This window comes from Cotesia typhae, unplaced genomic scaffold (genome assembly GCF_013202065.1).
Source record: "Cotesia typhae breed Kobodo isofemale line unplaced genomic scaffold, CoteBio_Ctyphae contig_48, whole genome shotgun sequence".
Classification (NCBI taxonomy): domain Eukaryota; kingdom Metazoa; phylum Arthropoda; class Insecta; order Hymenoptera; family Braconidae; genus Cotesia; species Cotesia typhae.
The window spans coordinates 4,078,555-4,100,717 of record NW_027423756.1 but is presented as its reverse complement, the minus strand read 5'-3'; the positions used below and the strand labels follow the sequence as shown (position 1 = coordinate 4,100,717).

At 27.5% G+C, this 22,163-nt stretch overlaps 1 protein-coding gene and 1 long non-coding RNA gene across 5 annotated transcripts in view; one reads left to right on the top strand and one right to left on the bottom strand.

The window, feature by feature from the left end:
• Positions 1–22,163, top strand: part of LOC141529307 (uncharacterized) — a 365,923-nt gene that overhangs the window by 80,223 nt on the left and 263,537 nt on the right. For all 3 annotated transcript variants that reach the window (XR_012479571.1, XM_074245813.1, XM_074245814.1), the window contains one exon: positions 14,538–14,581. Coding sequence is in view for 2 of the 3 variants with exons in the window: in XM_074245813.1 (XP_074101914.1) it covers positions 14,538–14,581 (44 nt within the window). In the remaining variant the exon portion in view is untranslated. The remainder of the gene's footprint in view (positions 1–14,537; positions 14,582–22,163) is intronic.
• On the bottom strand, positions 8,893–20,804 carry LOC141529310 (uncharacterized). Of its 2 annotated transcripts, none has more exons than XR_012479578.1 (3): positions 20,544–20,804; positions 11,229–11,578; positions 8,893–10,226 (listed from the first exon to the last, which is right to left on the bottom strand). It is a non-coding gene; the product is annotated as an uncharacterized LOC141529310 (long non-coding RNA). The 2 variants fall into 2 exon arrangements; XR_012479579.1 differs by having other exon boundaries at positions 20,560–20,804.

Here is a 22,163-nt window from a genome sequence, read left to right as displayed (position 1 = left end):
TCCGGGGCAACCAAAGAACGGGTTACGATGACTTTGTTTGGCGCGTGCCATCCAGACTATACTCACTTAGCCATCAACTGTTTCATGATGACCGTTTGCTTGGACTACACCTGTAAAAACGTCAACGAGCTGCCGGAATGTCCTCGTGAATCACTCCAGGTTCCCTTTTGTTGATGAGATCAGTGCCAAGGTCGTCTGCTAACAATGGTTCCTGGCTAGAAATGGTGCTACTTGCGTAATCATTAAGAACTAAGATTTGTTGCTTCATCAATCATCATACAGAGATGATACAGGAATTTAGGATCATCAGAAATTTAGGGTGAAGTAAAAACTCTGCCTGTAGAACTGGACTTTAATCTTCAATCAAATCAGTGCAAATTGCAACCCTTCATTGGATGAAAAACTACTTAGCTCCGGATATTGCTGAAGCAACCTTAACTTTGGCTGTGTTCAGACCTGCTCCAGTCCTAGTTCAACAATCCACGATTTTGTCTCAATCAAAGTGATCCATAGCAGTTTGGTGCAAATAAGCTTCTAATGATCGGCATTTGAAATCCGTGATTTAGGAAAAGCGCGCAACTTAAGATCACGATATTTATGAGGTGTTTGACGTTTTGTCGTGACGTAGCGAACGTGACCTTCCTTAATCCGGATGAGTAGCAGCAAGGCAATATAAATGAACGTTTACAGGCTCGTTACATTTTTATGAGCTCAACGTCACTACTACGCTATTACGAGCATCAACGAAATGCCGTAAAGCATCGAGCAACTTCTACTGCCGGTTTACTCTTTTGCTCGCTCCCTCAACAACTGAATGGAAGTCTCCTGTCGCCTGTCCTCTTTTTCTATCCCGTTATTACTATTCATCATTCTATCATTCTCTTTTATATTAGTTTGCATGGAATCTGCACACGACTTCCGATTTACCGCGTCACGAGCCAAGTCTCCCGACCACTTGACATTACGTCATTTTATTGCCCGTGGCTATAAAAATTTTTACAGCTACTAATGTTATGATTTTTAAACGACCTTCAAGTGAGTTACGCCAGTGACATCATCCACGTGCTGCTATTTTTGGCGTGATTTAATGCCAACATTGTTCTGCTAATTATTGTCGTTTGGAATGTAAACATTTTAAACTTGACTGTCATGTCAATAGATGCAAAATATGAAAACTACTTTGTAACTGTTTCAACAAATTTTAGTGTTTATTTATACTTTCAAGTTATAAATAATGGTACCTATCACAGTGTATTTATTGAAAAAAAAAATTTTTTTTTAATCAAATGTGGGCGTTTCGCGTGCTCCATAATGGCTAAATGTCGTGGTTGCTCCACCCTGTGGGACGTAATTTTAGAATTTATTAGGGGTGTTACCGGTCCGTCCCCTTGGAAGCTATTGGTCGGTTCAGCGGCCATCATTGTCCTCATTATGCATATCATGATGGTTTCCATGATGGCTGCTTGCCAGGCGACCAATCAAATTGGAGATTGAAGCAGCCATTATGAAAAAGACTGCTCCTGCGCCCTAGCGGGAATCGCCGGTTTCTACTTCGACATCAGTTTGCTCACTTATCCCACAGATGTCACTGTCACTCAAAACACTAGTGGAACTTTATGCTGAGCTAATAAGCCATGAGATTTAAGGGTCTTAGCTTTTTTATTTTTAGGTATTTTATTTGATATTATTAAGACATGTAAGTTGTTTTCTACTTTATTGATTTATAAAGACAGTTTGATCACATTTTATGATAGTATTACATTATTAATTTCCATTATATTTCATTATAAATACTGAGTAAATAATATTGATACAAAGATTAAATTTATTCGATCAAATGTTTTTTTTTGTCTATAATTAGGTTGGTTATTTTTTTTTTTTTTTTAGTTTTTTATAATAATATGTAAGCTTGTGATTATTTAAGAGCCTTTTCCGAAAATTAACGAGATTACTGAAGATTTTGAAAAAATTTTATTTTTTTTAATGCTTTGTCATTATTTTACCGCTTTTGACGTAAATAATTCTATATTCTAAAAATTTTAACTCAATATTTCTTTTTCTAAAGGTTGCTCAAGATTTTTTTCTCTTTTGAAGAAAAATAAAATATTTTTGATCGTTTAGAATGACCTCAATTCAGAGTATCTTTTTTAAATTTAATGCAATGAATTGTATAAATTTCAAAAGAATAAAAAAAAATCTATTATAAGTAGTTGATTTAGTCTAGGATGCTGGATAAATATTTATCATTCGCATATAAATTTTAAGGAAATAAAATTGATAATTATGTTTACTGATGATTCAAAAATAAGAAACTTGTATATAAAGTACATTACTTTTAAAAATTGCGCAACCTCTTGTCGTCACAAAATTGATTTGAAATTTTGGGAAAATGTAAAAGTTCTTGCGTGAAAAACGTCAGAATAAGAAGAAAAATTTTAAATCTTTTTTTCTTTGAGCGATAATTACGAAAACATTTATTTTCATCATCGCATCACTCACATTGTATTTTATGCGAAGCAGTGCAATAACTTTCCCATAAAGATTACAATTTAAAGATTTTATTCGACTGAAATTGAAAACTCGCTACTGACTGAATGTCCCGGCATATAATTTTCACCAGTTTATTGATAGTATACAATATGAAAGGACTACAGTATCCTTGCGTTGCAAAAAATAAACAAATCTTACAGACATTTTCATTAAATAAATTCACTTAAAGAAATTTAGGTGGGAACAAATTGACTGGTTCTCTTAAAACTCTAGTTTTGGAAGATAGGATTAGTGTCATGCTAAGTTGTTTCAGTATTTGTATACATTTTTTTATGGACCTAATGTATGGGTAAGTAAATTTCATCAGCATCAGTATAACGATTTTTGTGTATCTCAATTCTTGATGTAAATACATTCAAGTCCTGTGTATATATTGTCCTGTATATATATTGTATTCGTATATGTGTCAACCAGACAGACATGTAGTCTCTGGTCTCTGGTCTCTGGTAATTCAGCGGGGATATTCCCGCCAATGGGCTCTGGGGCCACCGACTGCGTCAACCGATATAAAAAGCTTGTTTCTTCCGAGTTTGCTATATTTCAAAAGATTTGCATTCTTCTGGCCGTTTTTTTTGTTGACCTCCGATTTGCCTCATGTAATACTAATGCTCTTATTGATGCTCAATTTCTCTTCAAAGATTACATATGTTTGTCCTAAAACCGAATTTAACGGTTAACAAACTTAATGACTATTAAATATATAATACAATATAATATTTTTAATTTCAACATTAATCGAGTTTTCAGTTAGAGTTCTTTCAATTAGAAGCACTAATAGAATTTACGCAAAATAAAAAAAAGTGGAATATCATAAAAGTTATTTATATACGAATATTAATTAAGTAAATTTATTTTTAGTACTCAATACTTTGTTAATTTATTTCAGTATTTATGTATACAACATCATCGGATGCAACTCAGTTTTATAATCTCATCTTCAATTTATTGAAGCTGCAATAAAGCTACCACTGAAAGACAATTTAAATTCAACGATAGTGGCAATTATTTTCGCGGTATCTTTTGATTCGAATGCATAAACACTAATGTTATTTACAAAATTAACGCATTCTTATTAGCATGCAGAATTATTTTCCTTATATCTATAATTAAATTTTTATTTTTAGTCCTTTCAACTTTTGATAAAAAAAAAAGAAGAAATGAAGATTTTATCAAATCAACATACTTCTTCCGTTTTACTTATTTATAATATTTGCATCATTTTATTTATTACAAAAAGCATTTTTATCTTTTAAAAATTTCTTTACATGTTTTCTATTTTAATTAAGGATTATTAGCAATTTTCCAAATCATATATGAACGAAACTCAAAGCAATCTTTGATGTTCTCAAGCAATTAAAAAAAATTAATTTTGAATTATCAAAGCATTTTAGGAACTAAAAATAATTGCAAATATTTTTTCGCGACCGTAATATTCACGATTAAATAAATCACTTTTTTAATGCCTTTTAGGTTCGTCTATCCATAATTGAATTTTAATAAGTTGAAAGTATTGTAAGTATCTGTTCGAGTGTTAAATAGATAATAAATACGTCAAAAATTTATTGAAAACGAAGAATAACTTTGAACCAGTATGAGGGTCAAAACTAAGCCTCGACTCGAACCCAGACCTCTTTAATTATCCGTTAGGAGCTATGAATGTAATTTTTTTTTATTTCAATTAAGATGAGGCTTGAAATTTTCAACCATAAGTGAAAGTATTTAAGTATTTTTTAAAATATTTATACACAGAAAGAAAAAAAGTCTTTAGTCAAGCGTACACGGAAAAAACAAGATTTGACTGGTTTCCATGTCGGATGGAACCTAGTTCCATCTATAGTGAAAAAATGTACAGATGATAACTACTTCTATCTAGATTGTAGTGGGAACAATCTTCGTTGAACTGAGTCCCATCTCGGATTGAACTGAGTTCAACAAAGATTGTTCCCACTACAATCAACACAGAAGTGTTGATTGTAGTGGAAACAACAATCAACACAGAAACCAGTCAAATCTTGTTTTTTCCGTGTAAATTTTCTTAAATCAAGAAAATCTTAAGGAAGACTGAAAATTTCTTAAACGAAGTTAAATTTTTTTAAGCTAAGAAAATTTCTTCTTGCTCCAAAATAACTTCGGTCTTCCATATAATTTTCTTGGTTCAAGACATTTTTTTTTCTGTGTATTTCTTATATTTTTTGTGTACTGATAGAAAAATAACTTAATTGAAAAAAAATAATGTTAAATCAAAAAAATTACTTTGAAGAAAATCGGTTTATCTTGCTTCAAAAATTAATTTCCTTGGTTTCCAAATTCTTGAATAAAGATCTTTATTTCAAAATTATTATGATATTCTAAAATAAGTAAAGCACGCGAATCATCGATTATTCTAGGGGTATACACAATTTTGTTTATTAAAATTACAATATCATAACTATAATGACAAACTTTTCTCATCATACGGACTATTATTATATTTAATCCTTCACCAACGAATACAAGCGTCAAAATTAATCATCAGAAAAAACTGTAAAAATAAACTAATGGCTAAGATTGTTCTCCAAAATACCAATTATTGTAAAAATGATTCTTAGACTGATAAGTTAGTCTAATTTTATAGTGCCATTCAAGATTCCAAATTGTTCTTTTACCTGAACATAAAAAGGTGTTGAAACATAATCTTATCTAGAAGACACAAATCTCGGAAATCATTCTAGACGATTTTTGTAATTGCAAAGCTAGTATATCTTAGTAATCACAAGCATTCAACACTTTCTTCGAGCAATTTAGATCCTATACGAACAAAAGGATTTTTTTTTAGGTCAAGAACTATTACTCCTAACGTGAATTGTTAATGCGCTATTAAGATAAGAACATATTATAATTATACTTAATTATAATTATGGGTAACGGAAAGTTTTTACTCGTTTATTTAATTGTTGTCACTTGTAGCTTACTTAAAATCAGAAAGCAAAATATATTTTACAGTTTAACGCAATCACAAAGTACGGAGTAAATTATTATTTGGTATATTCAAATTGAGAAGTATTTACTGCTATAAAAAGGGTTCACAGAAAAAAAAATTAACTTAATTCAAGAGAAAAATTCTTGAATCAAGTTAAATTTCCTTAAATCAAGAATTTTTCTACTCAAATCAAGAATATTAAGCTCTTCAAAATTATATTCTTGATTCAAGAACATTTTTTTTTTTGTGTAGACATGACGCAGAAAAATAATTTACTTGAACTAAGAATACTTGAAAGAAAATCAGAAATGATGAATATAGTGAAAAAATCATTTTAAGTTCTTAAAAGTAGTATTTTTATAAAATAGATATATAGAACTCATAAGTTCTAAAAATACATTTAAAAATTTTATAAAAATGAAAACTGTTAAAATGGTGTGAAAACTGTATCATAGCTATAAAAGTCTATTTCTATGATTAAAATAACAGACGAATTGTTGGTTTCTCATTCCAGATATATTGGTAGATCTATTTTTAGAAATGAACGAGTGATTCACATTAGCACTCTCTGAAGTGTATCTCCATGGCTTGTAGAATGCTTTCAGATAGTCACTTTCTGAATCGTAAATTATCGTTAGCACTTATTATTATTCCCCTTCTGAAATAACTCATCGTCCTTTAATTTCTACTTTAATACGTAAATCATTCTCAAAAATATTTGTCTCATAATATTACAGAAACATATCTTCTAGTCTAGCAATGGCTTCAACTAAGGTTGATTTTATAGCCAAAATCTACTTTACATGTTATGATTTAGCAAAAAGATTCAAAGTCAAAATTTATTATTAATGAGGAAAATATAGTTGACATGCGCATGCTCAAGCGCAAGAATGCAAAATCCATAACACTGTGATATAAAACTGGTATTATGGTGATATAAGATATTCATACTCCTATATGATTGTAGAATCATACTATACGTTTAAAATTAGATTTTAGAATCAATAATGCTATAATTGTTTTGGAACCAGCATTAAAATTACAAAAAATTACGTAACTTGATTCAAGAGAAAAATTTTGAAGTATATTTTGAATCCAGCAGAAAAAATTCTAAACTAAATAATTGTTTTTTGCTCAAGTGAATTTTACTTTATTTTGAAATTTTCGTCTACAATTAAGTTAATTTTTTTATTAATAAGAAGATAGTTAAAAATCAGACATTTATAGTTTAATATCATTACATGGAAAAAAGAACTATGCACTGATTAAAAATAATCTTGTTTAAAAAAAAAATTCTTGAACCAAGAACATAATTTCGAAAACTTTTTGATTTAAGAGACTATTCTTGATTCAATTAAATTTCGATTGATTTTAGAATTTTTCGACTTGATTTAAATTTTTCAAAATGATATTCTTGGTTCAAGAATTTTTCTCTTGAATTGAGATAATTTTTTTATTAATGTATTTATTACAGTTTCAGATTATAGAGCAGTCCCTCTACACAGTAAAAAAATTTTGCGTCATTGCGTCAAAACATTTTGTGTTAAAAATTTTTATGTTAAATATTTTACACTTTGTTGTGTTAATTTAACACAATAAATGTTAAATTTACATATAAAAGTGTTAAATTTGTAACACAAAAATTTTTTGACGCAATAACGAAAAATTTTTTACTGTGTACTTTAAAACTGTAAATATTATGTTATTTTCCGGACACAGCAAATATTAAAGTTTCATTCAATGACTATCCTAATTTTAGAAACTCTGAAAAGCAGAAATTATTATTTATTATTTAAAATGTACATTTCATAATTTCCGATAGAAAATAATTCAAATGAAATGAGGAATGACACTCGAATTTTCATTAGTTAGTTATTGAATAACATCATTGTTGGTAAAGTAGAAAATTTAAATTTATCTGCTGGAGGATGAACTCGAACACTCGATCCTCGAGATGAAAGGACACATGTTCTAGACTCACAGCCAATCCACGTAAAGGAACCTAAAGAGTATACTCTCGTATTTAAAGTACTACAAATTCTACATTTTTGTATACAAAGTCTTATTTTTGTTGTAATTATTCCCCTGTTCTTATTTCCGTTTATTATTATCGTAATTAAATTAATGTGTCAAGTATTATTTTACAATTTATTTATTCAATAAAAATAAATTTCATTAAAATAAAATAGTTAAACACAGTCATAACACATGAAATAGAAACGGTTGCTTTAGGAATTCAATAATTCCAATCATGTAAGAGACATAAAGATTGTGATAGAGCTTTAAATCCAATCACCCAAATGTTATATTTCTGAAAAGCTCCAATTTGCACTTCCGTGAAGCGAAAAGATAAAACAAAGCATTAACAATAAATTTAACTGAAAAATTTAGTTGCTAAACGGAAGCTTTATGGGTTGCAATTAACTTTATTATGAACGTTTTTATGTTCATAAGTTATTTGTTTGAAGTTCCAGTACATATTATGGGTACTATTGCAATGTACATAAGTATTCATACTTTTGTTTTTTGTGTCATTATTTATGTTCTCTTTAACTTATTCATTTTTAAATAAATTAATTTGAAATTTTGCACTATATTTTATATATTTTTTCAAAAATTTTCAGAATTTCTTCTAGTTAATCTAAATAAAACTGATTTTATATAAATAGCCAAATTTCTTAGAAAAATTAACTCAAATAAAACAAAAACGCGAACTGAATTGGTTGATACGCATATACAAAGCTGTAGCTCATTCGTTATGATTTACTACTTGAATTTCAAGACTACATAGTTCGGAGAAATATAATGATATCTTTAATTTTGTGTATTTTGAGGAAAATAGCTCTATATCTCGTTCTTAAGTCTAGGAAATGCTTTAAATAAATATTAGTATAAATATGCTAACTCTACAATTGCATTCAATGATCGAATTTTGTTTCAAATCAATTCTATTATTTTTTTTAACATTCATAATTAATAGCTCTCAAAAGTGTTTTTTTCTAAAATTTGCAATTAAAATTTTTAATCTTTCCTCGGAAAAAAATTAATTATTTTCGATACCAAAATTGACAATGTTTATGATTCTTTTTCAACAAGTTTATTTTTCTAAGGAAAATTAAATAAAATTTTCCACATATAGAAATTTTCAAAAATTACCAACGCAATGTTTTTAAAATATTTTGCTACGATGTAAAAAAATTAACTCAATAAAAAAAAAAATTTGTTCGAAACAAGCATGAAAGAGTTTTTTTGTTCAAATAAATTTTACTTAATTCAAGACTTTTTCTTTTCTTTATTTAATAAAATTAAAATTTTTTTAAATAATTTAATAATTTATTTTTTACGAAAGCTCAGGAAATAATTATGTGTATCTTGCTTACAGTATCATCATTACTTTTAAAATTATTTATAACATCTAATTTTTAAAACATCTTAAAAGAGTATGAAAAAACTTATTATTCCAATCAACCAATTAAAATCAAATTATGTTGAAAAATAAAATTAATAATTAGTTCAGCAATTTACAAAATTGCATATAAATTTATCTCGATCATCACTTGACCGTAAAAAAATACTGTTATATTTAGTGATGCTTAATTAGTTCCGCATAATTTTCTCAGGATTCATTAAAAAATACTTTTAAATAACGAGTATATTTGTATATTACAGAGGTATACCTTGAAATTTTTTCTATTGAAACGTAACTTTACATTGTTAGAAAGTTACGAGCGTTAAAAAACAAAATTATTCGATGATCGTGGTGTTACATTCAAGTACAGCGGGTTGATATTGAATCGTTAAAAATTTTTTTACGACTTATTGAGACTGAAATTGGTCTAGTAAGAGAAGTTCTGTGTTCACTTATAGTTTGGATACTTATTAGCTTTATTAATAATTTAATTTAAAAACATAATAATCTAGTTGCTTGTAAATAGTTTATTTTTATGAAACAATAAAAAGAAACGAGTGCGGGGAATTTTTTGAGAATGATCTGAGAAGTGATAAATAAAAATAAAATAAAAAATATTGCATCGCTTTACATAAAAGTAACACGTAAAATAGGGCATAAAATCCTATACAATTTTTTTTTTTTTTTTTTTTTTTTTTTTTTTTTATTAAGTGCCTGAAAATTAGAGAATTTTAACTCAAACGAAAGAAAATCCAAAAAAAATTTTGGTACAATATAGCAGATGAGAAAACACAGTTGCAATGGAGCTAGATTCCAGGTTTCGACCAGAGGTCGTATCGATCCGGTACACTGAGGGGCTATGAACCACGAACCACGAGAGGGTTAATGGTGTTGAAGCTGAGTGGAGAGAAACAGTCTCATGCCGCAATGTCGGGTATTCCCTGGGCTGTTGAATCGATTTAACACAAGAGAGAGCTCTTGCGAAAACCACGCGAAATTTCACCCTCTGCCTAGTTTAACAAAGACTGCCGCGTTACGTCAATATCCAAAAATTGGTTGGGTGGGATATGCAAAAAAGGCGTGTCGATCTGTCTGCTCAGTGGTGCTTTGCGGCTTATAATATTGACCTTCCTAATTTTTTATTGTAATCGGAGAGTATTATCTTGCAGCTGCTTGCCAAGAATGCCAGCATCACTTGAGTTATATTGTTTTTCGACTATTTTTTAGAGACATTATGTTTGCCTAAATAATCTAGCTCGTTCTTTATTCTTCACGTATTTTTCTTGGAAGTCCAACCACAAATTTGATCTGCAAAAAAAGGAAATATTTTATGTTGATGCTTTAGAACCCGAATTTTTATGCTTATTGTACTAAACACTGAAAGAACAAATTGTTATACACGTGCCATAAGCGTGTATGCACAGAGAAAAAAGATTAAATAAATCCTAAAATATTTTGGTCTTCAAAAATTTGTTCTTAAACCATAAAAGCTTTTTTTGTTAATTCGAAATTTTTTTTAAATTAATAACTTAAGAAGTAAATACTTATTTCAAAGATATTAATGTTCTTGGCTTTAAAATATTAATTTTTTTACCCTTAGCCTTAAATTTTCTAACTAATCAATTTTTGGATTTTTTCAGACAAAAAAGTATTGTTGTGCTTCAATTTTTTTTAACATTAAAAAAGTATTGTTGTGCTTTAAAAATTTTAACACAATAAAATTTTTTTGAACCAATGAACGAATTTATTTTGGTTCAAGAAAAAAATTAGAAGCAATATAGTTTTCTTGGTTTAAGTAAGCCCTTTTTTTGGGTGTGTAAAAATAATACTTTGACTGTCGAACTTTAGAATTAGACTGGAATTAAGTTATAAAAATGTTATCAACTGTACTAAAAAGAAAATTGGAGATATAAAATTTTTCACGTTATGAACTTGTTAGAAAAAAGTGAATTACCATTCATTCTCCTTACGTAAAATATTTATTGGTATATAAATAAGCTTTCAGAAAAAATCACATATCTCAATGAATAATTAAATAAAATAAATGATTCAATATTTTAGCGAGTTTATCTAAAGTTCTGAAAGCAAAAAAAAATTAGTCCATAAATGTCAAAGAAATTTATTCTCAATTGTTGATACGGCTTTATCGATTTCATGGGTGTGGTACTATATGATGAGCCTTGAAATTATCAAAAGCAAATAATGAATTGAACTTTTAATTTTTGAAAAAAAAAGTATAATTTTATTCTAAAAATATTATTCTGAAAATAAGAAAGAATATTCACAAATAATTTATAGATCAAAGCTCACACTTATTCAAGCATGTATGGTTATTTATCCTCCATTACTATTCAAGTTAAATTGATATTGCATTGGTAGATAGGAGGCGACTCATGTGAACCGATCCAACGGGTATACTAAGGGAAAATGTATGTGCATCAGCAGACAGCCAGATAGGACTCTCGCATCTTTTTTCGTAAAATAGCGATCTGGCGGCCCCGGCTATCTCTTGTCTCCTTTAGTTTCGCCATCACGTTCAGTCTGCAGCCAAAGGAGTCGAGTCTTTCTCTCCCCTTGCCTCCTCTCGGATAATCCAATTTATACGCCGGATTATTCTGGGGACGTCGGTGGTAGGTTTGTCCTGGCTCTCTCTGGGATCGCTGGAATTGCAAATAATAAAAACAGGAGTTAGAGTGAGCACTGTAAGTGGGAGAAAAATAACACAAAGTTTAAGAACCAACAGGCAAAGAGGATTCGAGAAAGAATGGACGTTTTCCAGTTTTGGTAAACATATATTCTCGATCGATTTAATAAATTCACTAAATTATTGTTCGAATATCGTTTATGTGGTTTTGCTTTTCGCTTTCACCATTTTTTCTCCCATTAACTAATCGAATTGATATCTTATTTTTACTTAAAATTTTTATAGTAATATCTGTTTATTTCCAACATTGATATTCCATTCGAAATTGCAATTTATAAATATTTGTACATTTAATTGAATTTCGCAACAGGTTTTAAAAAAGGTTTTTTTTTTCACATATAAAATCAATGTCAAGTTTATTTCCGTCATGGTTACTAGTTGTATTTATGTGTAATGAAATTTATACAGCCGGCGCTAGTAAAAGATTGCCGGCACGCGTCAAGAATTAAACTCACTTTAATGAATCTTTGTTTATAATTTAATGTGTCTTGTATTGTCGAATAAAACATTAGATTCCTCGAAAAATATTCATCCATGAGCTTCCGTCAAGACCGACGCATTTAATCTATAATAATAAATTTAATTTAATTGGACATTAAATTCATGAATAAAGATACACATGAAAAAATTTAAAGGTGGCAAACAATCAAATTGACGAACACACTTATTGACAATTTAAAATTCATGGGTCACTCCAGCGATTTACTGCAAGAGCTTAATCAGATAATCGTTTATAGTTGTATAGTATAGTGATGCCGTTTAATTTTACTTTTATTTTCATTTTAACCGATGCTTATCAAAATTCATGTGGCAAATTAACGGTCTGTAGAGATCATTTTTTCCGGTTTTGATTACTTACTGAATTATAAATTATGGCAATTTCATCAGACAAATGACAGTCATAAAACACAACAATCTTTGTTTACTTTTAAGTAATGTCCGACATTAATTGTCTTAAATTACCCGTGAGTTTATTTCGTCAAGTGTATCATTTGATTTACAGGTACATAAAAAAAAAAAAAGATGCTCCATTAAAAAATTTATTAGGCTGTAATGAAACGTATGATTCATTTTTAATTTGCTTGCGTATTTCGATCTCTTATTAATGAAAAAATTAATTTGATTTTAGAGAACAAAATTTTGGACCAAAAAATATTATTGAAGAGTTTGACTGTCTTAAATCAAGTAGAAAAATTAAAATTTTTAATGATCAATTGTTATTTATTACTTTTTCTGATCAACGGTTGAAAAGTTTTAAATAATATTTATAAAAATAAAGATATTTTATCCAATTTTTATTCAATACAATTTTCTGAATCAAGAATTTTTTTTTTGTGTAAAAAAACGTCATTTTCAATATGTCGTTGTTGACGCAGATGTTTTCTTGCATCGTCGTTTTTTTAGATAAGAAGTTATAAAAATTTAATTGTTTCTACTAGAGCTAACATACTTATTAACAAAATTAATTATTATTGATGTTGATCTATTTTGTAAAAGTTTAAGAGTAAATTAATTCTATCCGAAGTTAATTATATTTTCCCCCATTGTGTTGTTTTGAAAATAAGATACGAGTAACGGTTAGTTGTAAATTAAATACACAAGAGTCTTAAATCAAGGATACAAAATTTGAACTAAGTTCAAAATATATGGTTCAGATTAAATTATAATTAAAATGATTAAATTTTTGGAAATGATTTTCTTGATTCAGGCTTTCTTCTTTAATAATTCAACGATTCATTACTCATTAGAGTACACTATTCTTATCTTTAAAATGCTGCAACAAAAATGGAATTTTATTGCTTCTCTATACTGAAATGTTATCCGTTCCTTAATGTGGATTTTTTTTCCTTTTTTAATTTTAGCGATAATTGGCTGAAAAAAATATCAACTTATATTTTAACATTAGTTTATATACTTGAATTATCAGATAAAAATATTAAAATTGGAGGTTTTTGAGAAGAAAGACACATTTTCGATAAACATGCAATCTTATTGAAGTTTCGATGAAACAGACGTATTAAAGTTGTCTACCTTACTACGAGTCTCGTAAGCCATCGTTTTATATGTGTCGCTTCATTTTATGCACATGTATATTCATATGTATATGAGTATACATGTGATCCTTTAAGCTGTACAATTTAAACTTGGCAGCAACGATTGCGCATCACAAGAAAAGTTCGTCGGCAGAAATGCAACAAAGATAAAGGACCGACCCGACTCTATGCGATATTAATTTTTTTTTAACTTTAAGCCTGAGGGAGGATATTATCATATTAGCTCATGTTCTACTGTACCATTCGATACTTTGTACAGAGTTTTAATGAGTTTGTAGATGAAATAAAAAAAAAATTTATTACTCATTAAAACACAATTATAAATTCTCCTTGAAATTGAGTAAATTCTTATATAAATCTTGTCATCATTATTATTAGTAAGCCGTTTATTTATTTATTGAATTTTGCAATTTTTGTATAAATTTTTTTAGTATGAACAGATTATTAATAGGTAGGATTAAAAAAAATTTAAGAGTTTCAAAAAATCTAAACCGTTTAAAAATTTTAAAGAAATGATTTAAAATTTCAACGGAAATTTATTAACCATTGGAAGAACATAACATAAAAACCTTACGATGGAAGAAGCGACGAAAATGCTAGGAAAAAAAAAGAAACCCTTTATACAATTTTACAGCCGCAATAAATGAGTTACTTTCTCCAACCCTTTTAAGCGGATACAAAATCTTGACTTTCTCTCCGAAAGTTTCGGCGGTCAATTTCTAGCCCTTTTCTCTTGACTTTTTTATTACCTTCATCGCTTCATGCCCCAGCCTGAAAATCCTTTAATTCAGGAATTTTTTTACGTATTTTTGTCAAGCAAGCCCGTATTACTGTACGTGTTTTTTTTTTTTTTTTTTTTAGATTACTGCCATGTCGAACCATTAAAGATGTCACACCCTGCAGTGGTGAGTTTTCTCAAAATCACTATGTTCAATCTTGAAAATTTGACTAAAAAATGAAAACATAATGGTATGATTTTCAAAAATACATGCAAGTTAGTTGATGTGCCTGAATGATTTTTTAAAAAAAAAATACAAAATTTTGACAATTCAAAACTTTGACGATCATTATAAAATTTACAAAATTTTAAGCAAGATTTTACGGACAACATTTATGAATTATTGGTAACTAACGTCAATTACACTGAAAAAAATAATTAACTTAGATCAAGAGGAAAATTCTTGAACCAAGAAATTAATTTTGAAGAGTTTTCTCTTGAAATAAAACGAAAAATTCTTGAATTAAGCAAAATTTAGTTAAACTAATTAAAATTTCTTAGTTTAAAAGTTTTTCTACTCAAACTAACAAGATGAAGTTCTTCAAAATTATTTACTTGATTCAAGTAGATTGTTTTTTCTGTGTAGAAGTGGATTCTTATACTAAAAGTGGATTCGCTGTAAAATTCTTTAACTAAATGCAAATAATTTATTGAAAAATGAATTTAATTGACTCAAATCGCTAGATCTTGTAAATTTTTAAATTTGAAATATTTTTGTATACTTTTGTGTTTTAAAGAACAGACTGATAGAACAAAACTAACGACTGTAATTAATCAACACACCAAAATTGTCAAACAATCTACACGAAAAATTTTACACTTTAATAATGACGAAAAATTTTTCATTCTGTGAGAATAAATCGATTACAAACTCTTAACTTATTTCAAATGAGACTGCCTTTCATTGTTGTAAAAAATTTATGTCTGATATACTTAATATTTTTAATTACAAAAAAATAAAATAAAAAAAATTGTGTTAAAAAAAGTCAATCAATCTCGATTCAAACAAGTAATTATTTAGATATGTAAAAATAGTTATGCATTTATTTTTATAATAAATTCTAGCACAATTTATATATTAAAAAATTTGTTGGTACTTAATTAATTTTTACAACACTCATTTATAGGTAGTAAATTTTCTTTTAATAAATAAGTAGTATAGACTTAAAAAAGTCTACGCATACAAGTAGCGCCGTCGCATTACGATATTGGATGATAATAAAAAATCTAATTCTAAAAATTGCAAAATAAGATAAACGAATGTGGATGTTGTTTGATGAAGATTTTCTAAAATTTTGATTTTTTTTTAAATCTGAATTACATTTATACGACAACCCAATTATAAAGACTTGTGTATTATGTTATACAGTAAAAAATTTGCGTCAATGGGTCAAAAATTTTTACGTTAAATGTTTAACACTTTTTTGTATTAATTAAACACAATCAATGTGAAATTTACACATAAAAGTGTTAAATATTTAACACAACATTTCTTGACGAAATGACGCTAAATTTTTTACTGTGTACGGGTTTAAGTTGAATGTAAATGTTTAATTTTTTAAGTAATCGGCTGTTGGAAATTTTTTGCTAAATTTTTTTTAATTTTCAAAAATTTGTTAAAAAATTTATTTATAAATTACGATAGTACGTTCAAGAATAAACTTGTTTAATTTTTCGTCTTGATTAAAGATATTAAAATTATTCACAATGATTTTATTGATTCGAGATTTTTTTCTTGAATCAAGTATATTTTTTTTTCAATGTAGATTAAATAAATTATTAACGAACACATACAGTCTTGCACTTAAGTGTATTCAAAATTTTTTGAAAAAAAAGAAACAGTGAATTCGTTGGTAATTATTACTTATAAATTATTAAAACTGTTTTTTGTTGATTTTTCCACGCAAAAAAATTGGTAATTTCAATTTTAGTGTATAGAAATGTCTTCACGAAAAAAGAAAAAGAATTAAATAAGTATTTTGAATTGTTGAAATGTGACAAAAAATTAATTCAGCAGATTATTTCTTAAACATTATTTAAAGTAATGAATTTCTGGATTGAAGTAATCCGCCGTATTTAATACGTCAGATTATTTATGTTACTTTGTATATTAAAACATTGAATAAATTTCTATTCTTGTATATACAAGTTCATCCAATAAAAGTTGTGAGTTTTTAGATTTGGAAAACTCAGTTTTCAAATATCAAGTTACTGTACTTAAGAATAAAACTTTGTTGTTTTATAACTATTCTTCTTTAAGATACAACATTTTCAGTGCCTATATTACGGAAATAACAGTTTACAAACAGTTGAAGTTTTCGAAATATTTTTGTAAGTAACTCCTTTAAAAACTCTCTTGAAAGGATCTTAGAAGCAATTAAATTACAAAATACTAATTACATCTTTGAACATTTTTAATTAGATGTCATTTTTATTCCTAATTGACTAATTTTTAAAGAATGGTCCTTATAAGTACCCAAGAGTCAAAAATATTATTATATATGAAAGAAAATTTGATCAGGTTTATAAGATTTTACGAAAAAATGCTATGGAAGAATTTAACTAGTCTGATATTATAAAAAAAAATTATAATATTTATAGCAAACGCAGTCAATAGAAAAATATAAAAAGTTCGAAACACTTTCAGAGTAAGTCAATAAAATAAATATTACTGAATGATGTATACAAAAAAGAAAAAAATTTTTTCTTTTTGAGCTTAAAAAAAACTTTCTTTTTGAGAAACATTTATTTTTTCACTTACGCCTTTTTAACCCCAAATCTTTCAAATATGTAAAATCACTAAGTACCAAAATATAACGGAGATCAATAAATTTCTACAGGATTTTATCTCCTTGTTTTAGATTTCAAAAATACTTTTTTGAATTTTTTTTTTTTTATCAGAGATACGACTAAATAAATGAATGAAACGGCTATATGCATAAATAAATCCATAGATCACATCGTATCTTACATACCGTAAATTATAAATTACCACAGCCACTTAAAACTCTAAAATTTAAATAAAAAAATCAGTAGAATAATAAATGTTAATCAATAATTATTTACAAAAATAGTAATTGTAAAATATTTCAAAGAAATCTCCAAGCGACGTGAGATTTATTTAAGAGTCAAAAAATCGATAGTAATTTCACTTCGATATGCGAAATTTGCTGAATTTTACATTTACATGTTCAATAAGTTTTTATTTATTGTAAAAAATGGACAACTATTCCATACTTATACTGATTGCGAGCTTATCAGTTTGCATTCAAGTGACTACTATCGGGTATTTATGTAATATTAACATCATTTGACTTTAAATTCTACGTGCTTGTTGACTTTTTATAAATTTATAAACATCAATTTATATATGAGTAAACTCTTTATTAACATTTTTGTTTATTGAATTTGTGACTAACGATAACTTTCGATAAGAATATTTTTTATCATTTAGCGGTAGAAAATATAAATTATTATTTAATATAAATGTTGTTTATATCCGAAAAAATATTACCGAATGCAAATTATACAAATTTTAATATTGAAAGTCAAGTATTTCTGGTAATTATTTACAAGTGGGGTCCACCATTTTAATTTTCATTTTTTTTTTGAAAATTTTGATATATTTTTTTTTTAAAAAATACATAAAAAAAATTAACAATTAAAAAAAAAAGTTGATCATCACAATTTCAACAAATTTTACAAATTTTCAAAAAAAAATTATAAATTTTTTAGAAAATTGTAATAATTAATTTTTTTTTTTTCTTAAATTGTTCGTTTTTTTATGTAATTTTCAAAAAAAATATATCAAAAAGATAAAATAGAAATTTTATCAAAAAATATGAGAGCCAAAATTTTTTCCAATTTTTGAAGGCAAAAAAGCTACCAAAATCTACATTTTTTTCTTTTATGATACTTTTTATCATAAATACGCCGTAAAAACAAGCAGAATAAAAAAAAACAAAAAATTTTTATTTTTCACCTAGATATGGCAAAAAAAAACGGTGGACCCCAATTGTAAATCATTACCGAATTTTTTTTTAAATCACAACCTTTTTTGGTAACGACAAAAATTTCGATATTTTTAGAAATTTAATAAAAAATTATTTTCAAATAGACTTACTAATACTTGATGTGATTTATTTTATATCTTTTGAAATTTATCAAAGATTAATCCGTAATCTGACTAATTAAAATTGTGAAATAAAGAAGCAGTTAGCGACATTACTGAATTAAATTATGAGAATTTTTTTGTATTGAAATATGAAGCCGTTTCATGTCTCCTTGAGTAAACTGTGGATGTTTTTTATCGCTTCTGATTGTTAAAAAATATTTTATGGCCCAATATATTTCTATACGCACATACAGTTCGATAAATAGAGATGTTTTAAAATAAAGTATTAGTAAACATTCGAATTCGGACGACATGTTACGTGAAATGAATTGCGACGTACACACATTTACCCTCTGAGAACGCTGACCGTATCCAATCTCTGTACATTTTTAATTATTGTAAACATTACTTAAAATGTTCATCTTATTAATTAATTACTGTAAAACATTTTTAATATTTTTTTAATATAAGTTCAGAGATTATATCAAACATAAAAACTACCGAGTTCTTATATTAATTAGCGTATTGATTACCCGCTCTTTAACGGTCAAATATATTTATATAATTTATAAAATTACTTGACTATAATTTATAAAATATTTTTAATGAGTAAAGTATATAAATAAAAAATTCCAATTATGAATTTAATTGTTATGATTTAATAACTAATTTTTTAAACAATTTATTTTCTCTAAAAAATTGAAACTTGAAATGAATTATTTTTTTATAAACATTTCTTACCATTAGTATTTTCATTTCTAAAAAGGCGTATCGACATCATTGATCACGAAAATATTTTATGGCACTATTAACTTCAAAGTTATCTTTGAAAAATTCAAAGATCCGAAACAATAGGTCTTTCCTATTTACAGTCGTTTTCTCTAAACAACAATGAACGTATAAATTATGAACCTGTTTATTACAATCAGCTGATATTAGAAGCTGAAAAAGAAACATACGGAGTTGCAAAGCAAATAAGTGGTAAAACGCTTTCATGAAATGTATAGAAATCTATGGAGGCAAATTACGACAATCCCTTTTATCTTGCAGGAAGTTAGCTCAATAGGACCCTATCATCTAGTGTAAATAAACACTGTTGGTATTTAACCGAACAAAAGGCGATATTTTCAATTCATGCATATACGGATAAGAATAACATTACACCTGAAACCTATAGAAATTAATCAATATTAAAATTTCTGAACGTAAACATGCCTACACAGAAAAAAAGGTTCACTTGAGCCAAGAAAATATTTTTCTTCTTAATTGTTTTCTTGGTCTTTTTACTTCGGTCTTCCTTCAGGCACCCGAAAATTTTCTTGAGCCAAGAATTTTGTTCTCCAGTCAAGAAATTTTTCTTTCTGTGTAGAAAGGATGTTTAAAAAATTTCAAGATTCAGTTAAAAATTTGAAATATTAAAATTAATCATTGAATATTTTTTAAATACTCAAAATACTAATTTATAATTTACAATTAGTAGTTTAAAATAATTTATCTCTGACATGAATTAGTGAAAATTTTAATGAATTAGTAAATGTTTACTTATTTTAAATAAAAATCTATTTTTATAAAATATTTGGATTGATTCAAGATAAAAAATCTAACAACCAGGAACAATTTCTTAATTCAAAAATTTTGCTACTCTATTCAAGATAATCAAACTCTTTAAAATAAATGTTTTCTCCTTAGTCGAATACAAATTCAAGTAAATTTTCAGTAATTGAGTTCAAAAAGATTAGATGATTACAGTTGCTCACCACAAGGTTTCATTATTCATTAAAACAAAGTAAATAAATTTGTTCTCAAGTCGATCCCTAAAATTTTAAAAACTTTCGCTCCGATCTGTATCTACCTAACAAGACAGTAAATTTATTGTTTTTTGATGAACATTAAATAGAAAAAAAGTAAGTTGAGTTAGTTATTGTTATGGCTATTACAATCTTGATTTCAATGTACCATTTATAAATTAACTCACTTAAGAACTCACGCACTTTTATATTCTTTCGTAGTCCAAAAAATCTGAAACAAATGTTTCCGTGTATGTGTAGTGACAGAAATTTTGGACAAAAGTGATCAATGTTCTGGGATTTCAATGGACGTCCCTTCGATAAAGCTGGATGATTTTCCGGGTTTAGTACAAGTTAACGAAGATTTAAAGATTAATAAATGTAAAAATGGGAACGAGGGACCACCTAGTTTACGGAAGTAGAGAACTATACAACGGCATATATTAATAACCGTTATCTCATGTCTCATGTGTACTCGTGACTGGGATGTCTGTATCTATGGATATGCACCAACTTGAATTTTTAGCAAGCACCGAGAGAAAATGATGATGCGAAAGAGTGGGAGACGTGGTACGGTTTCCTTTCTCCGGTTAAAGTTTCATCTCATGCTCATAGCAAGTCGCAGCATCTCGCGCTCATGATGGCTGACGAAGCAACTCCACCCATTTCATTTTGCAAAGGTCTTTTTCTTTTTCCTTCACGCATCGCATCTCATCATATTCTCCCGTTCTATCTACTTCGCTTGCTCTTACATGCAACCGCAATTCAAAAGGACTGACCCAACTAAACCCTTATTAAAGCTCCCTTTGCCAAGCGGCCATCTTTCCTCGGGGTTGGGCCACCAAAAGAGTCCGTCTCATTGGTTGGAGAAGCTATTTTATCATCTCGCTTTCTCATGTACATTTGTTGCTAACTACTGTTGCTTTTCTCTTTCTCTTTCTCTTCTGTACTTGCTGGAAGTTACCAGCTACGACCTGTACTCGCATCTTACACTTAGTATCACTGATAGAACTTCAGGCTTTTAAATTATCTTCTGGGCGCATGATCTACACTAGACCACAGTGCTTAATTTCCTTACTAGGCTTATCATTTTTGCTAATTACCCTCGTCACAATTTAATAATATTCATTAGGAATCGGCTGATCGTAGGAAAGTTAAACTATATTCGTCTTGCGTGCAATAAAAATCGTCGGCAGGAAATTCAATGAAAGTTTATTTTGATAATGCTTGAATTCAAGAAAATGACTAATTTTTAGTGATTACTTGATGAAATACAAAATTAAAAAAAAAATGTGATTGTTTTCATTTGAAATTATCTTTTTTGTGACTTTTTTTCAGAGATGTATTTAATGATTCGAAAGAATTTATTATTGTTCAATCATGTGACAAAAATGCAAAGAAAGAAAGAATTATTTGTTAGAGAATAGAAAAATTAATATTTAAACCAAAAAAATTATTAAGAAAAATTGAGACTTTTTTTCATTTTTTGGTTTAAGTATTAAGCTTTTTTCCGATTGAGAAAGATTTAGAATATTTTAAAATTGGCGCTTACAAGTCTTTAAACAAAATGTTCTTGAAAAAGTCGAAAATGATTGATTTAAACTCAAAATTTCAATGATTTTCAGCTTAAAATATTTAAAGGTGTTTTTACCTCAATAAATTCTTTGAAAAAAATTCAAAAGAAGTTTGTCATGATAAAATTTGAAATTTAAATAAATTTTTCCTCTGTTAGTTTTGCTTTTGATAAAAAAATGTTCACATCAAATAAGATTTCAAAGAGTTGGTTTAGGTCAGCTTTACTTGGTTCA